We start from the raw sequence: 19,184 nt of genomic DNA, 5'->3' as shown, positions 1-19,184 counted from the left end.
AAAGGAGCTTAAGAAGGGGCTGAGAAGAGCAAGAAGGGGTCATGAGAAGGCCTTGGCGAGTAAGGTAAAGGAAAACCCCAAGGCATTCTTCAATTATGTGAAGAACAAAAGGATGACAGGAGTAAAGATAGGACTGATTAGAGATAAAAGTGGGAAGATGTGCCTGGAGGCTGTGGAAGTGAGCGAGGTCCTCAATGAATACTTCTCTTCGGTATTCACCAATGAAAGGGAACTTGATGACGGTGAGGACAATATGAGTGAGATTGATGTTCTGGAGCCTGTTGATATTAAGGGAGAGGAGGTGTTGGAGTTGTTAAAATACATTAGGACGAATAAGTCTCCGGGGCCTGACGGAATATTCCCCAGGCTGCTCCACGAGGCAAGGGAAGAGATTGCTGAGCCTCTGGCTAGGATCTTTATGTCCTCGTTGTCCACAGGAATGGTACCGGAGGATTGGAGGGAGGCGGATGTTGTCCCCTTGTTCAAAAAATGTAGTAGGGATAGTCCGGGTAATTATAGACCAGTAGGCCTTACGTCTGTGGTGGGAAAGCTGTTGGAAAAGATTCTTAGCGATAGGATCTATGGGCATTTAGAGAATCATGGTCTGATCAGGGACAGTCAGCATGGCTTTGTGAAGGGCAGAACGTGCCTAACAAGCCTAATAGAGTTCTTTGAGGCGGTGACCAGGCATATAGATGAGGGTAGTGCAGTGGATGTGATCTACATTGATTTTAGTAAGGCATTTGACAAGGTTCCACACGGTAGGTTTATTCAGAAAGTCAGAAGGTATGGGATCCAGGGAAGTTTGGCCAGGTGGATTCAGAATTGGCTTGCCAGCAGAAGGCAGAGGATTGTGGTGGAGGGAGTACATTCAGATTGGAGGGTTGTGACTAGTGGTGTCCCACAAGAATCTGCTCTGGGACCTCTACTTTTCGTGATTTTTATTAACGACCTGGACGTGGGGGTAGAAGGGTGGGTTGGCAAGTTTGCAGACGACACCAAGGTTGGTGGTGTTTTAGATGGTGTAGAGGATTGTCGAAGATTGCAGAAAGACATTGATAGGATGCAGAATTGGACTGAGCAGTGCCAGATGGAGTTCAACCCGGAGAAGTGTGAGGTGGTACACTTTGGAAGGACAAACTTCAAGGTAGAGTACAAAGTAAATGACAGGATACTTGGTACTGCGGTGGAGCAGAGGGATCTGGGGGTACATGTCCGCAGATCCCTGAAAGTTGCCTCACAGGTAGATAGGGTAGTTAAGAAAGCTTATGAGGTGTTAGCTTTCATAAGTCGAGGGATAGAGTTTAAGAGACGCGATGTAATGATGCAGCTCTATAAAACTCTAGTTAGGCCACACTTGGAGTGGTTGGTGCGTGGAATGCATTGCCTGAGTCAGTGGTGGAGGCCGACACACTAGTGAAGTTTAAGAGACTACTAGACAGTATATGGAGGAATTTAAGGTGTGGGGTGATATGTGAGGCCGGGTTTGAGGGTCAGCACAACATTGTGGGCCGAAAGGCCTGTAATGTGCTGTACTATTCTATGTTCTATGTTATATCCCTGACCCCGGCACCTGCGAAGCAACATACTATCCGCGTGTCTCGTACACGTCGACATAATCTCCTGTCTGTTCCTCTGACTGTTAAGCCCCCTAACATTATTGCTCCCCTCTTCAGTCCCCTTTCCTTCTGCACTTCGGAACCAAACTCAGTGCTAGTAACACTGTCTCCATTGCATTCCCCTGGGAGGTCATCCTCCACAACAAGATCCAAAACGGTATTCTGATTAGTGAGGAGAATGACCACAGGGGTGTTCTGCGATAATTAACTGCTAATCTTCCCATTCCTTCCCCTGACAGTCACCTAGCTAGCCATCTCCGCAACCTGGAAGTGACTACTTCCCCGTAATTTTGATCGATAATCTCCTCACTCTTCCGTACAATCCCAAGGCCATCCAGCTGCTGCACCAGATCCCTACAGGGTCTTCAGGCAGCTGCCTCTGGTTACACTTCACGCAGACGTAGTTCCCTGGGAGACTCTGGGTCCTAGGACTCTAACATTTGGCATGAAGAACACACAACGGTCATTTAAACTACACTAAGTACCCCTGACTCAGTAAGAAAAAAAAGGGAAACTTAACAGAAACTTAACCGGGCAACTTACCCAGAGCCAGCGCTTCTTCCTAGTCGAAACCCAATGCCTGAAACTCGCACTCTCAGCATTGGTTCACTCCCAACAATGGAAGCTCCGCTTGTCCCTTCTGTACTTTTGTGTACTCCACTCTTGCTGCTCTCGGCGCTGACTGGACCGCCAGAATGATACCGAACGCCCGAGAAGCTCCGTTTAAACGACCGCCGCCGACCTGCGGGAAGTCTCCTCCTTGTGCGGTGCTCCAGCCACTGATTGAACCGCTGGAATGTTGCATTGGGTTAAGGCAGGATTCCGACTGGGTTAAAGAAGGACTTCAATTTTTTTCATTTGAAGCCACTTCATGGTTGCTTTGGCAGTGCGCTTTGTGTCATCCTGCTGAAAGTCGAACTTCCTCCACAGCTTAAGGTTTCCGGCAGAAGAGAGTAGGTTTTATCCAGGATTTAGCAGCATTCATCTCCCCATCAATGCTGCCCAGATTTCCAGATCATAGCATTCCTGCCCAGCATTCCCCATAGCATACTTTACAGTAGGGACGGTGTTACCTGGTTGACATTACTAGATTTAATACAGTACGGACCATTTAATGTTAAAGTCAAGAACTTCATTTTAACTTCATCCGACCATAAGCCCTTCCACGTGTAAACGAAACTTTACAAAACCTTTACGGGCAAGAATAAGTTTTTTTTTGGTCAGGGCTTCCTTGCTACTCGTCCATAAATACCCTTTTAGTGAAACGCCTTAGACATTGCGGAGCCAAGAACGGCATCTTCATTTACAGCCGCCGACTTCTGCAGCTCGCACAGAGTGATTGATGGCGTCACAGTAGCCTCCCTTACAAGTACCATTATTCTCTTACGAATATGCTTTGAGGGCCACCGTGACCTTTGCAGTATTGCCGTGTTTTCATATTTGTTCTACTTTCTTACAATGCACTGCACTGAGCTCCGAGGTATATTTAATGCCTTTGATACGATCTTGTACCCATTTCCAGATTTGTGCTTCTCTATTATAATTTTCCTGATTTGCCTTGAATACTCTTTTGCCTTCATTGTAGTGTGGTCAGTTGAAAATCTGCCATACTGTTGGATCTTACAGAGAGAGCGTGAGCCTCCAATTTTGCACTTCAACAAATTGGGTAAGTTGGTAAGGTAATACGTATCTTGCACCCGAGAAAAGTTAATGTAGTAAATATAAAGGAAAATAATATTTTGTCTGCCTCCCAATTTTAGTTTTTCATTTTTAGTAAAATGATGACAGGTTTTGGAATTTTCCTTTGATTTGACGTGATGCGCAATGTTTTACAGGTTAACTTAAAATCCTTTCAAATATAGGAAATGAGCCAGCAACCAGTGAACATAGTTGTGGGGGCTGAATTATTTTTTCAAGATACTGTATGTAATTATTATATTTTGTTATACCCTCTTCATAACTACACAATTGTATTTTGTGCAGCTTCCGGTTCATAATGTTCCGTTTAGCAATAACGATGCTCTTTGCAATAGAGGAAATTAATAAGAACCTGGAACTGCTTCCAAACGTTACGCTGGGTTACAGGATTTACGATTCTTGTGGCAGGCCTGCTGTATCATTAAAAGCAGCCTTTGAGTTTTTAAACAGCCTGGACGCAACAAATTCGACCTGTCGAAGAGCTCCGGTGGTTCCCGCTATTGTCGGGGATTCTGGATCATCACAGACTTCAGTGATCGCGTCATTAATTGGTCCCTTTCGGATACCTGTGGTAAGCCTGTTGATGAATTTCTATTAGCTGGCTAATACGTAACTTTATGAACCTGTGTCGTAAACCGGATCAGATCTTCAAAAGTAATTACTTAATCCATTACTATATTGGTGCATTTGCGTAGGTCTGGTAGGAAATATAAATTAAGTCGTTATTTTTTTTACTTCAGGTAAGCTGCTTTCTCATATTATTTGGTCAGAATGAGAATGAGAATCAGAATCAGTGTTATATCAACGTTTTCTGTGATATGCCAAATCTTCTCAAATCGATTATGGATGCAATATATAGCCGTAGCGTGGATCGTGGAGTTGGTCATGACAACTGATTCCTTTGGTCATCTATTGCTGTTGGAAAAACCTATTCCACTGCTGATCACTCGATGAGGACTTGCGTGTTGTTCCCGGACTTCTCTTTCTAAAGTCTGCCATCTCCCCCTTGGTCTTACTGACGTTAAGTGCCATGCTGTTGTTGTGACACCACTCGACAGCTAATTTGTCTCGTTCCTTTACACCACCTTGTCACCATCTCAGATTCTGCCAATAAGGGAGAAATCTTATCATCGGCAAACTGATACACGGCGTTTAAGTGATGTCTAGTTCAAACATTTATTTAGGCAATTAGGCAGATTATTATTACAATGAGAAGTTATATCTCTGTTGTCGTCTTTTACAAAGAATTACAAACGAGTTGTGGGCGGGGGTCAGTGGTGGTTAAGAAAACCGAAGCAGATATTTGGTGCCTCCAGATGTTACAAGCACAAATTTGTCGAAGAGGATTATCACTATTTACAATGAAAATCATACCCATAGAAAATGACCCTTCGGCCTCACTCATCCATGCCACTCTACTGCCCGGCGAGCTAGACCCATTGGCTCGCCTTTGGCCCATAGACCTCTACAGCTGTCCTCTCCGTGCACTTATACAGATAGGACCACTGTTTCTGGCAGCTCATTCCAAATGCGTACCACCCTTTGTGTGAAGAAGAACTTCCTGTGAATTCTCACTCCTTATCTTAAACTTTGGCCTTTTGTTTTAACACCTTTCCTTGGAAAAAATGACTGTGTGTCTTCCATCTTGTCTACGCCATTCATGATCTGATATGCAGAACAGAACAATCGACCTCAAATGTCTGTGTTTGGATGTCACACACAATGTCAGGCTTGAATTAAGATTCTTGTAATACGTTTAAAATGTTTTTCTGTTCAATAGTTTCAACTTTTCCATTTAACATCAGAGAATATATACAGTATACAATCTAAAATTCTTTCTCTTCACATACATGCACGAAAACAGAAGAGGACCCCAAAGACCCCTCCCCTCCCCTTCAACGCACAAACAGCAGCAATGCATCAGCCCTCTCCCTCCCTCATGCATTTCAGAAGGTAGCATCAACACTCACCACCCACCAAGCAAGCAATAGCAAAGCCCATAATGAGATCATGATCTGCAGTCCACCAATATCTAATTGTTCACCCGACAATTCGATAGACTACAGGCCCACCCTCTCTCCCTAACAATGGGCAAAGTGGTGTCACCTCAGCGAGAGAGGAGACCAACAAAACTTTACATTTCCATGAAGCCAATCTTTAGATTCTGGAAAATAAAAGAAGCGGAAACCTCCAGAAAATCTCAGGAAGTGAAGCGGCATCAGTGGGAAGCGAATAACAGTCAACGCGCCCCATCCTCTAACCCGATCTCCTCTGGCGTGATTTCTGTATATTACTGTCTCTTTGTCCACCTTCAACAGCTTCTCAGTCCCCTCTAGTCTTCCATAAAGTGTTGACGATGAGCTACAGACCCAGAACACTGATCTTTCCCATTTACACTCACCCAGCGTCTTTCGCATCTCTCATGATTTACCAAATTCCTTTCAATCTCGTGCGCGCAGACGTGCTAGCTCGCTGGGCAATACAGTTACAATGGAACACACACATACAACGCTGACCTCAGATTTCCAGCATCTGGAGATTTTATCTTGTTTGTGATTTGAATACAATTACAATGTAGAGATTAAATAAACAATTGTAATATGTCGATTATAAACTTGTCTCCCTCTAGGTTAGCTATGTCGCCACGTGTGCCTGTCTGAGCAACAGACGTGAATATCCCTCGTTCTTTAGAACGATCCCGAGCGATTACTTTCAGGTGAGGGCCTTGGCTCAACTCATCAAGCATTTCGGATGGACCTGGATCGGAACAATTAGCAGTGACAATGACTATGGTAATTTTGGGATGCAGGCGTTCAATGAAGCGATGGGAGAGATGGGAATTTGCATTGCTTTCTCTGAAGCTTTTCACAGAACGTACCCAAGGGAGAAATTATTTCGAACTATAGACATCATAAAGAAATCTTCCACAAAGGTAATATTAGCTTTCCTTGCGCAACCGGACATGGGCATATTACTGCAAGAAGTTGTACGACAGAATGTCACTGGTATACAATGGATAGGAAGCGAGGCTTGGATCACCACACCGCTTCTCCCCCCGCAGGAGAGTAAACTGTTTGTTGTCGGTGCACTTGGAATCGCGATCAGAAAAGTGCAAATACCAGGGTTGAAAGAATTCCTAATGCACACTCACCCGTCTCTTTATCCCGGAAACCCTTTAGTGCAAGAGTTTTGGGAAAGAACCTTTAGTTGCAAGTTAAGGAATACAGGAAGTAACACAGTCAACTACAAATCCGATTCGGTGTTTCGAGAATGCACGGGGAATGAAACTCTTCTTACAGCGCACAACGAGTTTACTGATGGGTCTGAGTACAGAGTGACTTACAATGTATATAAATCGACCTACGCTATCGCCCACGCTTTCCATAATATGCTTAGCTGTCAAAATGGTAACGGACCATTTCCCAAACAGAGTTGTGCCAATATTTCAAATTTCCAACCGTGGCAGGTAAGCACAAATAAGACTATTGAATGGTGTCCTGGTACGATAAGGTAGACTCTTGACCTCACAATCTCGTTCGGTATGGCTTTACACATTGTTCTTGTGGGGTCACGGCAGCGCAGCCGTCAGCATGACGCTGTTGCAGTTCGAGGCTCGAAGTTCAGATTTCAACTGGCGCCACTTGTAAGGAGTTTGTACGTTCTCCCATGACTGTGCAGGGTTTCTCCGGGTGTTCTGGTTCCCTCTCACAGTCCAAAGGCATATCGCTTAGTAAGTGAATCGGCCATTGTAAATTGTCCTGTGCTTAGGCTAGTGTTAACTAGGCTGGCGGTGTGGCTCGTTCAGCCGGAAGAGCCTGTTCCTTGCCTAAATAAAATGAAAGCAACTTCCACTGCAGATGGTTTGCAACTGTAAAACTTTATTCTGCATTCTGTTACCGTTTTCAATGCACTAATGTGTTGTATTGATCCGTTTGGATAGCATGCAAACGAAGTTTTCACTGTACCTCGTTATATGTGACAGCAATAAACCAATTTTCCACTTACCCTCATCTGTAAAGTTTTATATAATGCTGATGGCATGTTCGAAGGTAAGCACTTAATTGATATCTGAACAGGTTTGTGAAGCAAATCAATGCATTCATTGAGTAATTTTGAAAATTTAGGACATTTCCTGCTTCCGCTCCTCAATTTTCCAATTTTCCCCTTCCTGGATCCAATTATCCGCTGCTGGCTCTTGTTCTGCACATCTCTTTGTACTGCTTTTCGCTCCCCTATCTTTCAATCCAGATGAAAAATCTCGATCAGAAACGTCAACTGTTCACTTCCTGCCGAGTTCTTCCAGCAGTAACTTCATTTATTTAACATTTAGTGAACTTGGTTGAAATATTTCTTGTTCATCGTGAACCTGGAGACTAGTTTGGCAGGGAGGTGGGAATCAGAACATGAGTGCAGGGATTAAGGTACAAGGACAAGAGCACGATCTTAAGAGTTTTGAGTTGATGAGGAAGGACAGGCAGGAGACAGAACATAATTGCAGCCAATTAAAGGGGTTGAAATGTGTATATTTCAATGCTAGGGGTATTAGGAACAGGGATAATGAACTTAGAGCATGGATTAGTACGTGGAACTACGATGTTGTGGCCGTTACTGAAACTTGGTTGGAGGAAGGGCTGGATTAGATGATGCAGGTCCCGGGGTTCAGCTGTTTTAAAAGGAATAGGATGGGAGGTACAAAGGGGGGGGGGAGTGGCATTGCTGCTCAGGGATAGTATCACGGCTATAGAAAGGGAGGACGCTGCAGAAGGAGTGTCCACGGAGTCAGTCTGGGTGGAAGTCAGCAATAGGAAGGGATCAAACACTATGCTGGGAGTAGTCTAAGGGCCCCCCAAATAGCCCTCCGGACACCGAGGAACAGATAAGCAGACAGACTTTAGAATGGTGCAGGAAATACAGGGTAGTAGTTATGGGTGATTTCAACTTCCCTCATATTAACTGGCACCTCCTGAGTGCAAGGGGGATAGGTGGGGCTGAATTTGTCAAGTGTGTTCAAGAAGGATTCCCGACACAGTATGTGGACCGGCTGACGAGAGGAGAGGCTATATTGGATCTAGTTCTGGGTAATGAACCTGATCAGGTGACAGACCTATTGGTGGGGGAGCATTTTGGCGAGAGTGACCACAACTCCCTTAGCTTCAGCATAGCTATAGAAAGGGATAAAATCAGGCGAAATGATAAAGTGCTTAACTGGGGAAGGGCTAACTTTGAAGGGATGAGGCAGGAACTAGCGAGAGTAAATTAGAAACAGATGTTCAAAGGGGAAAGCACAGAAGTAATGTGGGAGAAGTTTACGGACCATTTGAGCTGGGCTCAGGATAGGTTTGTCCCACTGAGGCAGGGAAAAAATGGTAGGAAAAGGGAACCATGCTGACGAAACATGTGAGGCAACTCGTCAACAGAAAAAGGAATCATATGTTAGATATAAGAAGCAGGAAGTAGGCGGGGCTTATGAGAAATATAGGGTAGCCAGGAAGGAGAAAAGACTTAGAAGAGCTTGAAGGGGGCATGAGAAGGCCTTGGCATGTAGGATTAAGGAGAACCCCAAGGTGTTCCATGCATATGTGAAGAATAGAAGGATGACGAGAACGAACGTGGGACCGCTAAAGCCTAAAGAGGGCGACATGTGCCTGGAGACAGAGGAGATTGGGGAGGTCCTAAATGAATACTTCGTTTCATTATTTACAAGTGAAAAGGATCTTGATCAGGATGAGGTCGAAGTAGAGCGGGCCTGTGTGCTGGACAATGTGGAGATTAAGAAAGAAGAAGTGTTGGATCTTCTTAAAAACATTCAGATTGATAAATCCCCAGGGCCGGATATGATACACCCCAGGTTGTTGTGGGAATTGAGAGAAGAGATCGCAGGAGCATTATCTCTGATCTTTGAATCCTCTTTCGCTGCAGGGGAAATGCCGGAGGACTGGCAAATGTAGTTCCCTTGTTTAAAAAAGGTAATAGGGAGAAACCTGGGAACTGTAGACCAGTGAATCTTACGTCGGTGGTATGCAAACTACTGGAAAAGATTCTCAAGGATAGGATCTACGAGCATTTGGAGAAGTACAGTCTACTCATGGATAGTCAACATGGCTTTGTGAAGGGAAGATCGTGTCTCATGAGCCTGACTGAGTTTTTTGAAGAGGTAGCAAAAGAGATTGATGAGGGCAGGGCAGTGGATGTGGTCTACATGGACTGTAGCAAAGCACTTGACAAGGTCCCTCATAAGAGACTCATCCAGAAAGTCATGAGGCATGGGATAAGTGGAACCTTGGCTGATAAAAATTGGCTTAAAGGAAGTAAGCAGAGTGCAGCTGTGGAAGGTAAGTATTCTGCCTCGAGGTCGGTGACTAGTGGAGCGCCGCAGAGATCTGTCCTGGGACCCCTTTTATTTGTGATTTTTAGAAACGACCTGGATGTAGAGGCAGAAGGATGGGTAAGTAAGTTTGCGGATGACACAAAGATTGGAGGAGTTGTGGATGGAGTTGTAGGTGGTCGAAGGTTACCAGAGGATATAGACAGGCTGCAGAGTTGGGCAGAAAAATGGCATATGGAGTTCAATCCGGACAAGTGTGAGGTGATGCATTTTGAAAGGACAAAATAGAAGATTGAGTACAGAATTAGTGGTCAGTTACTTAAGAGTGTGGATGAACAAAGGGACCTTGGGGTTCAAATCCATACATCCCTCAAGGTCGCTGCACAGGTTGTTAGGGAGATAAGAAAGCTTATGGGATGCTAGGCTTCATTAACAGGCGGATTGGGTTCAAGAGTAGAGAGGTCATGTTGCAACTCTACAACTCTCTGGTGAGACCGCACATAGAGTATTGTGTTCAATTCTGGTCACCTCATTATAGGAAGGGTGTGGAAGTTATGGGGAGGGTGCAGAGGAGATTTACCAGGATGTTGCCTGGTTTGGAGAACAAGTCATATGAAGCAAGGTTAGCAGAACTGGGACTTTTCTCTTTGAAGCGTAGAAGAATGAAAGGGGACTTGATAGAGGTCTACAAGATTATGAGAGGCATAGATAGGGTGGATAGTCAGTACCTGTTTCTCAGGGCACCAATAGTAAACACCAGAGGTCATATGTACAAAATTAAGTGAGGGAAGTTTAGGGGAGACATCAGTGGTAGGTTTTTACACAGAGGGTTGTGAGTGCCTGGAATGACTTGCCAGGGCTGGTGGTGGAGGCTAAAACATTAGGGATATTTGAGAACCTCTTGGACAGGCACATGGATGAAAGAAAAAATGGAGGGTTATGGGGTAGTGTGGGTTTAGTAATTTTTTAAAGGATTGTATGGGTCGGCACAACATGGAGGGCTGAAGGGCCTGTACTGTGCTGTAGTGTTCTATGCTTCTATCGTTCTAGACACTACTTCTCACCGCACTATGAATTTCTGATTTAGGTTCTACAATACCTGAAAACAGTAAACTTCACGACAAAAATTGGAGAAAGGATCTATTTCGATGACAACGGTGATCCGATCCCAACATATGACATCGTAAACTGGCAGCCGGCAGACACCGGCGCTGTCCCTGTAACAGTGGGGCAGTATGATGGAGCGGCGCCCGATGGACAGAAATTTATATTAGCCGAAGAGTCAATCATATGGACGGGAGGACAACCCACGGTAAGGGGTGTGTGACAAGACCTTGGAAGTTACAGTGATATTTCTGTTCAGTCGATCATTCTGACGTGAGTTTAGACTAAAAAAAGTGTGTAATCACGAGAGCACCAGAGTCAAAATGGAAAAGCCAATAGCTTTACGTTTCTTCCTTGACAATAATAAGGTAGAAGTCAGAGCTGGAGGTGTGGTGGCAGCAAATTCCTTTCCCTCCACCAAGGCTAATCACTGGGGTGAGAGCATTAACCTGTCCAAAGGCAGATCGGTATTTTGTTTGAAGTTCAGAAAAATCTTCAGTGGGCGGCACGGTGGTATAGCGGTTAGCACAACGCTGCTACGGTAGGGAGATACTGGAGATCAAAGTTGAATTCCGGCGCCGTCTGTAAGGAGTTTGTACGTTCTCTGCGTGAATAGCGGTGGTTTCCTCGGGTTCTCCAGTTTCCTGCACAGTCCAAAGACGTAACGGTTAGTAGGTGAATCGGTCTTTGTAAATTCTCCTGTGATTAAATGTGTTAAATACGTGGGTTGCTGGGCGGGGCAGCTCGTTTGCCAGGAAGGGCTTGTTACACACTATAAATAAAATACATAAATAAAAATAACTGAACGGTGAGGAAGGATCTTACAAGATATAAGCTCCTAATGTGTCAATACAGCACTGAGGAGCTTCCTCTGGTGCCACTTTATTCGGTTATTTCCTGTAACTAATAAATTCCATCTGGAGTGAGAGCAATCCCTCTGGAATGAGGAAGACTGTACAAGGTGGACAACCTTTTTGTTGCTTTGACTGTATCTCATGTGCTGCAGGTGAAATCAGCAGGTGCACCAGGTTCTTGAATGACATTTTTTGTAAAGAATACGAACACAACGCTGAAAGAACTCAGCAGGTCAGGCAGCATCCGTGAGAAAAGAGTAGCCAATGTTTCGGGCCGAGACCCTTCATCAGGAATGGGGGGGGGGGGGGAACTAGAGGACCGAAGCCCAGTAATAGAGATAGGGGTGGGGGTAGGGCCTAGAGGCGCCAGGTGGAAAATCAATCAGAGGAAAGATAAAGGGGGTAGGGGGAGGGGATAAGCATGAAAGAAATGTAGGGATAAAGAAGCAGAAAGTTGAAAGGGGAGAGAGGCAGAGAGGGACCTGGGATAGGGGAAGGGGGAGGGAGAGGGAATTACCGGAAATTGGAGAATTCAATTTTCATACCACCAGGCTGGAGGCTACCCAGACGGTAGATGAGGTGTTGCTCCTCCAACCTGAGTTTGGCCTCATCATGGCAGTAGAGGAGGCCATGTATGGACATATCCAAATGGGAGTGAGAGCCAGAGTTGAAGTGGGTGGCAACCGGGAGGTCCTGTCTATTGTGACGGACTAAGCTGTCCCCCAATCTGCGTCGGGTCTCGCCGATGTAGTGGAGGCCGCACCGGGAGCACCGGATGCAATAGACGACTCCAGCAGATCCGCAGGTGAAGTGTTAAGGGGGTGGTGTGTGGACAGGTGTAGCATTTGCGCTTGCAGGGATAAATGCCAGGTGGGAGTTCTGTGGGGAGTGACGTGTGGACCAGGTATTCGCAGAGGGAACGATCCCTGCGAAAAGCTGAGAGGGGCAGGGAGGGAAAGATGTGCTCGGTGGTGGGGTCCTGTTGAAGGTGGCAGAAGTTGCGGAGGATAACGTGTTGGATCTGGAGGCTGGTGGGGTGGTAGGTGAGCACAAGGGTAACCCTGTCCCTGTTGTGGTGACGGGAGGATGGGTTGAGGGCTGAAGTGCGGGAAGTGGAGGAGATGCGGGTGAGGGCACCTTTGATGACGCCCCGTGACTAGCTACTTTAATCCTATCCTCACTGCTGTTCCAACATGTCGGTCCATGCCCTCCTCTTTTGCCACCGTGCAGTCACTCCCAAGGTTGAGGAGCTTCACCTCCTATTCCATTTAGATAGCCTGCAACCTGAAGGCACGATCCCCCTCCCTCCTTTATCTTTCCTCTGATTGGTTTTCCACCTGGCGCCTCTAGGCCCTACCACCTCCCCTATCTCTATTACTGGGCTTCGTTCCTCTCTTCCCCCCTCCCCATTCCTGATGAAGGGTTTCGGCCCGAATCGTTGGCTACTCTTATCTCACGGATGCTGCCTGACCTGCTGAGTTCTTCCAGCGTTGTGTTCGTATTCTTTGATCCACAGCATCTGCCGTTGTATTTTTGTGTTTTTTTTCATTTTTTGTAAAGATCTTTGGAACCTACACTCAGTGCCCAGTTCATTAGTTACCTCATGCACCCAATAAAGTGTTCACTGAGTGTACGTTCGTACTCCTTTGCAGCTGAGGCCCATCCAGTTCAAGGTACGACATTTTGTGCGGTCAGGTGCTCATCTGCACACAGCTGTTGAAATGCGCGTTGCTTTGCGTTACTGGTGCCTTCCTGTCAGCTTGAGCCACTCTGGCTATTCTTCTCTGACCTCTCTCATTATCATGGCATTTTGACCCACAGAAGCACCGCTGGCTGGATGTATTTTCCCCGATTTTCTTACCATTCTCTGTAAACTCTAAAAACTGTTCTTCATGAAAGCTGCAGTACATCAGCAGTTTCTGAGCCACAAAATCCACCCCGGCTGGCATCAACAATGATTTCATTGTAATTGATATTTCGATTGCCTTTCTTCCCGATTCTGATATTTGGCTTAAATTGCTCAACTTTTCAAAGTTCAAAATAAATCTATTATCAAATACTTACATGCCACCATATAAACCCTGAAATTGGCCTTCTTGCAGCCATTAACAGTAGAAAAAGAAATACTTCAGAAGCAATAAAAGACGATTCACAAAAAATAACCTGCGCCAAAGAAGAATATTTTACAGTACAAAAGAAAAACTGATACTCATAATAAATCAGTTAGAAAATAATACTGAGTGCACCATTGCTTGTTAATGCGTCCAAGCGGAGCTCATCAATGTCACCAAATTTGCTTCCAGCTTCTACTCTACTCTAAAATTCTCTTGATCCAGTTCTGGCACCTCCCACCACTTTCTCGATTTCTTTGTGTCCATCTCTGGAAACAATCTGCCTACGGACAGCTTTTGTAAGCCTAACTATTCCCATGGTTATCTCGAATATACTCCTCTCACAGTCTCCTGTAAAAATGCTGTTCCATTTTCTCAGTTCCGCAGTCTCCGCCACATCTCTTCTCAGGATGAGTCTTTCCTTTCCAGGACATGTGAGGTGTCCTTCTTCAAAGACTTGGGTTTTCATTCTTTCACCATTGATGCTACCCACACCCACATCTCCTCCATTTTCCAGACATTCGCACTCACCCTCTCTTCCCGCCTCCTTGCAGGGATAAAATTCGTTGTGTCCTCACCTACCATCCCATGAACCTCCGTTTTTAACTCATCATTCCCTGCACCTTCAGCCATCTTCAACCGGATTCTATCCCCAACCACATCTTTACCTCACTACCACTGTCCGCTTTCTACAAAAACTGTTCTATTTGAGATTCCCTTTTCTATTCGTCCCGCCCCGCTATTCCCCCTCCTGGTACACATTTCTGCAAGCGATAGATATATTCTGCCCACTTATCTCCTCCTTTATATCCATTCTGGGCCCCAAACAATCCCTCCAGCTGAGTCAACACTTTATCTGAAAATCAGCTGGTGTCTTCTATTGTATCTGGTTCTCCCGATGCCACCTGCTCTGCATTGGTGAGAGTGATGTAAGTTTGTCCATCTGGCAAAAGCGAAATTTTTCCCGTGACTAGCTACTTTAATCCTATCCTCATTGCTGATATGACATGTCGGTCCATGACCTCCTCTTTTGCCACGATGCAGCCAATTTCAGGATTGATGAGGATCACCTCATATTCCATTGAGATAGCCTGCAACCTGATGGCATGATCATCGATTTCTCCTTCTGGTAATTCTCTCTTCTTCTATTCCCAATCGCAGCCTTTTATCTCTTCTTTTCACCTACCTATCACCTCCCCTGGTGTCCTTCCTTTTTCCCCTTCCGCCAAGCTTCACTCCCCTGTCCTATCACATTCCTTCTTCTCCAGTCCTTTACCTTTTCCACTCACCTGTTTTTGCCTATCACTCTTTAGTTGGTCCTCTTTCCTCTCCACCTCTTTTATTCTGGCATCTCCCCCTTCTTTTCCAGTTCTGAAAAGGAGTCGCGGCTCAAAACACCGACTGTTTATACATTTATACATTATCTATGTACTGTTTATACATTGATGCTGCCTGACCTGTTGAGTTCCTCCTGTATTCTGCATGTTTTACTAAGAACGTGAGATGTAGAGTCCTTGAAAGTGACCTCACGGGTTTTGGAATGAGTTCATATTTGGGGTGAGTGAAACATTTCTTCCAATTTCTACTTCTTATTGCCAGATTCCGTGTTTAATCTCTCCATAGGTTCCACGAGCTGCCTGTTCTGAAAGCTGTGATCCCGGAACACGGAAGGCTCCTAAAAAAGGACAACCCAAGTGTTGCTATGACTGCGTACAATGTCCCGAAGGAGAAATTAGCAACACTACTGGTGAGACATCCACGTGAAATTCCACTAATTAACTGCCAGTCCAGAATAATGTTTGAAATATAAACCTGTCCCCATTTCTCCCCAATTCCCTAATATTGCTTTGTTTCTTTATAGATTCAACCGATTGCCTTAAATGCCCAGCAGAGTTCAAGTCCAATGAGAAACGAGTGGAGTGCATACCAAAAGAGATCGAATTTCTATCATTTAATGAAATCATGGGGATTATCCTGGTGATGCTGGCATTAGCTGGATTCTGTATTACAATGCTGATATTTGCAACGTTCTATACTTATAGAGAGACACCCATTGTTAAAGCTACTAACTCAGAGCTAAGTTTCCTTCTTCTTATTGCTTTAATGCTTTGCTTTCTCTGTTCAGTTACGTTCATCGGAGAACCGTCAACATGGTCTTGCATGCTTCGCCACACGTCATTCGGTATTATATTTGTTCTCTGTGTGTCTTGCGTTTTGGGTAAAACGATTGTTGTTGTCTTGGCGTTCAATGCGACTCTGCCGAACAGTAACATAATGAAGTGGTTTGGCCCAACCCAGCAGCGACTGACCGTCTTAAGCCTTACTACGCCGCAGTGCTTAATATGCACCGTCTGGCTCGCCACATCCCCGCCATACCCTCGGAGGAGTACGGAATATTTTACTGAGATAATAGTTTTTGAATGCAACGTTGGGTCTGATCTTGCCTTTTATTGTGTGCTGGGTTACATTGGATTCCTCTCCTGTGTGTGTTTTGTAGTCGCCTTTCTAGTTCGACAACTTCCTGACAACTTCAACGAAGCCGAACACATCACATTTAGTATGCTTATCTTTTGCGCAGTTTGGATTACCTTCATCCCAGCCTACGTGAGTTCTCCTGGGAAGTACACGGTGGCAGTGGAAGTGTTTGCCATTTTAGCGTCCAGCTACGCGCTGCTGTTCTGTATTTTTGCTCCCAAATGTTACATTATACTCTTTAAGCGAGAGCAGAACACAAAGAGACATGTCATGGGAAAAATGCCATCCAGTAAGCATTAAGAATGAAGAAGGAAATAACTATGTTTTATGATTGTGTTTTCCCTTTCCTTAATTTTCAGTGTGCACTGTTTGCTTTAATTTTGTAAGTCTCCCGTTACATCAATGCAATATTCATTGGTTAAGCATATAGAACGCAGCACAGTACAGCTCAGGAATGGGTCGTCCGGCCCACGATGTTGTACCGAATCAATTAAATTCGCTATCAAATGGGCAATTAAACTAATCTATTCTGCTTGAACAATGCCCATACCTTCCCATTTTCTTCACATGCCTGTGCCTATCTAACATCTCTTGAAGTTTTTTTTAATGTTTCTGCCCCTATCACCAAACCAGGCAACGCACTCCAGGCACCCAACAACCTGTGTAAAAAGCTTGACCCTCTCATCTCCTTTGGAATGATCCCCTCTCACCTTAAATATGTGCCCTCTGACATTTCGACCCTTGGAAAAAGATACTGTCTGTCCACTCAATCATGTCTCTCATAAACTTATAAACATCTAACACATCTCCGCGCAGTCTCCACAGCCGCAGAGGAATAAACCAAGTTTGTCGAACCTCTCATTACAGCCCAAGACTTCTAATCCAAGCAACATCCTGGTAAACCTCTTCTGCACACTCTCAAAATTTTCCACATCCTTTCTATAATAGGGTGACCAGAGCGGTATTCAACACTCCTGATGTAGCCTAACCAAAGTTTTATGAAGCTGCAAATAATTGGCACATTTTGCAGGTCTGCTATTATTTTTGTTTTTGTGTGGTTAACTTTCGCATGAGATTTGATTCATAGAGCAGTAGAACATATAAACTGGCCCTTTGGCCCAAGAAGTCTGTACCAAACGTCATGACAAATTAAACGAATTAAACTTTATCTATCTGCCTGCATATGATCCATACACCTCCATTCCACGAACATTCCTGTGCCTGTTTACATAGAACATGGAACATAGAATAGTACAGCACAGTACAGGCCCTTAGGCCCACAATGTTGTTCCAACCCTTAAGCCCTGCCTCCCATATATCCCCCAGCTTAAATTCCTCCATATACCTGTATAGTAGTCTCTTAAATTTCACAGGTGTATCTGGCACAGACAGTGCATTCCACGCACCAACAACTCTCTGAGCAAAACACCTTCTTCTAATATCCCCCTTGAACTTCCCACCACTTACCTTAAAGCCATGTCTTCTTGTATTGCGCAATGGTGCCCTGGGGAAGAGGCGCTGGCTGTCCACTCTACCTATACCTCTTAATATCTTGTATACCTATATCATATCTCCTCTCATCTTCCTTCTCTCCAGAGAGTGAAACACCAGCTCCCTTAATCTCTGATCATAATGCATATTCTCTAAGCCAGGCAGCATCCTGGTAAATCTCTGCTGTCCCCTTTCCAATGCTTCCACATCCTTCCTATAGTGAGTCGACCAGAACTGGACACAGTACTCCAAGTGTGGCCTAACCAGAGTTTTATAGAGCTGCACCATTACCTCGCGACACTTAAACTCTGTCCTTCGGCTTATGAAAGCTAAATCCCCATAAGCTTTCTTAACTATCCTATCTACCTGTGAGGCAACTTTCAGGGATCTGTGGACACGTACCCCCAGATCCTTCTGCCTGTTAAACGACACTATCATTACTGCTTCCAGCACCACGTCTTCTGGCACATTGTGTGAATCATACCACCCCGTGTGAAAAAAAACCTATTCCAAACAGCTTGAAATTTTCTCCCTCACCTTAAAGCAATGCCTTTTAAACTTCGCCGTTTCAACTCTGGAGTGTTGGCGACGGGGTGGAATCTATCAGTGGCTGACTCTCCATAGGAAACAATCCACTTTTTCCAATTTTACAGTCTGAGTTAAGTCCAAATGAGTTACAGTTCTAATGAACCCAACTGAGATTCCTGTGCCATCAGATCAAGTCTGTGGTGTGCATAGCGGAAGAGTTTCTGCCTTACTGTGAATGCTAATTTTAATGCAAAATGTCTTCAAAGTCTTGTTAATTTTCAAAAGGGGTTTTTGCTAAACCAAGTTCAGCATGACTAAATACCCGAGAGAAATGGGCACAGAATCGCCATATTAGAACAAGGATGCTGTAACTGTCCTAAACAATGTATTATTTCCATCTGTTCCTGCGTCAATCTGCTTTGATTAATCTCATAGAGTTGCTTGGTTCAAATATGTTAATAAAATGCTAATATTATCTATAAGATTAGCATGTACAAAAGGGACGGATTACACTTTAACCCGAGGGGCCGGTCCTTGCGGGGCGGTTTGCTAGAGTTGCTCTGCAGGTTTTAAACTGATTTGGCAGCTGGGTGGGAACTGGAGTGATAGTGCTGAGGATGAGATAGTTGGCTTACAAACAAAGTCGTTCTGTAGTGAGACTTCTAGTAAGGAGAGTCCGATGATGGGGCAAAACTGTTGTTAACAAGATGCAATGTAAAAGGCAGACAAAACCGAAAAGGAGAAACAGATGTCCTGGGTATTTGTAGGCTACTTCCAGATATGGAGCTGACTAGGTTTACATTCTTCTGCAGCTTTTTTCGGTCCTGTTCAGTAGCCCCTCTAGACCAGACATTGATACAGCCTGCCAGAGTGCACTCCAACGTACAACTACAGAAGTTTTTGAGTGTATTTGTTGACATGCCAGATCTCCTAATAAATTATATCTCGTCAGGATAGATCTATAGAGTATCTCAAAAGC

At 44.8% G+C, this 19,184-nt stretch overlaps 1 protein-coding gene across 1 annotated transcript; it reads left to right on the top strand.

The window, feature by feature from the left end:
* The first annotated feature begins 3,636 nt into the window (after window positions 1-3,636).
* Window positions 3,637-16,486, top strand: LOC140724518 (extracellular calcium-sensing receptor-like). Its single transcript, XM_073038962.1, has 5 exons — window positions 3,637-3,888; window positions 5,947-6,783; window positions 10,730-10,954; window positions 15,335-15,458; window positions 15,573-16,486. Exons 1-5 carry the CDS (start codon window positions 3,637-3,639, stop codon window positions 16,484-16,486), a joined length of 2,352 nt encoding a protein of 783 aa, XP_072895063.1.
* Window positions 16,487-19,184: the final 2,698 nt, after the last annotated feature.

This window comes from Hemitrygon akajei, chromosome 3 (genome assembly GCF_048418815.1).
Source record: "Hemitrygon akajei chromosome 3, sHemAka1.3, whole genome shotgun sequence".
Lineage (NCBI taxonomy): Eukaryota > Metazoa > Chordata > Chondrichthyes > Myliobatiformes > Dasyatidae > Hemitrygon > Hemitrygon akajei.
This window is presented reverse-complemented; position numbering and strand designations above follow the sequence as displayed.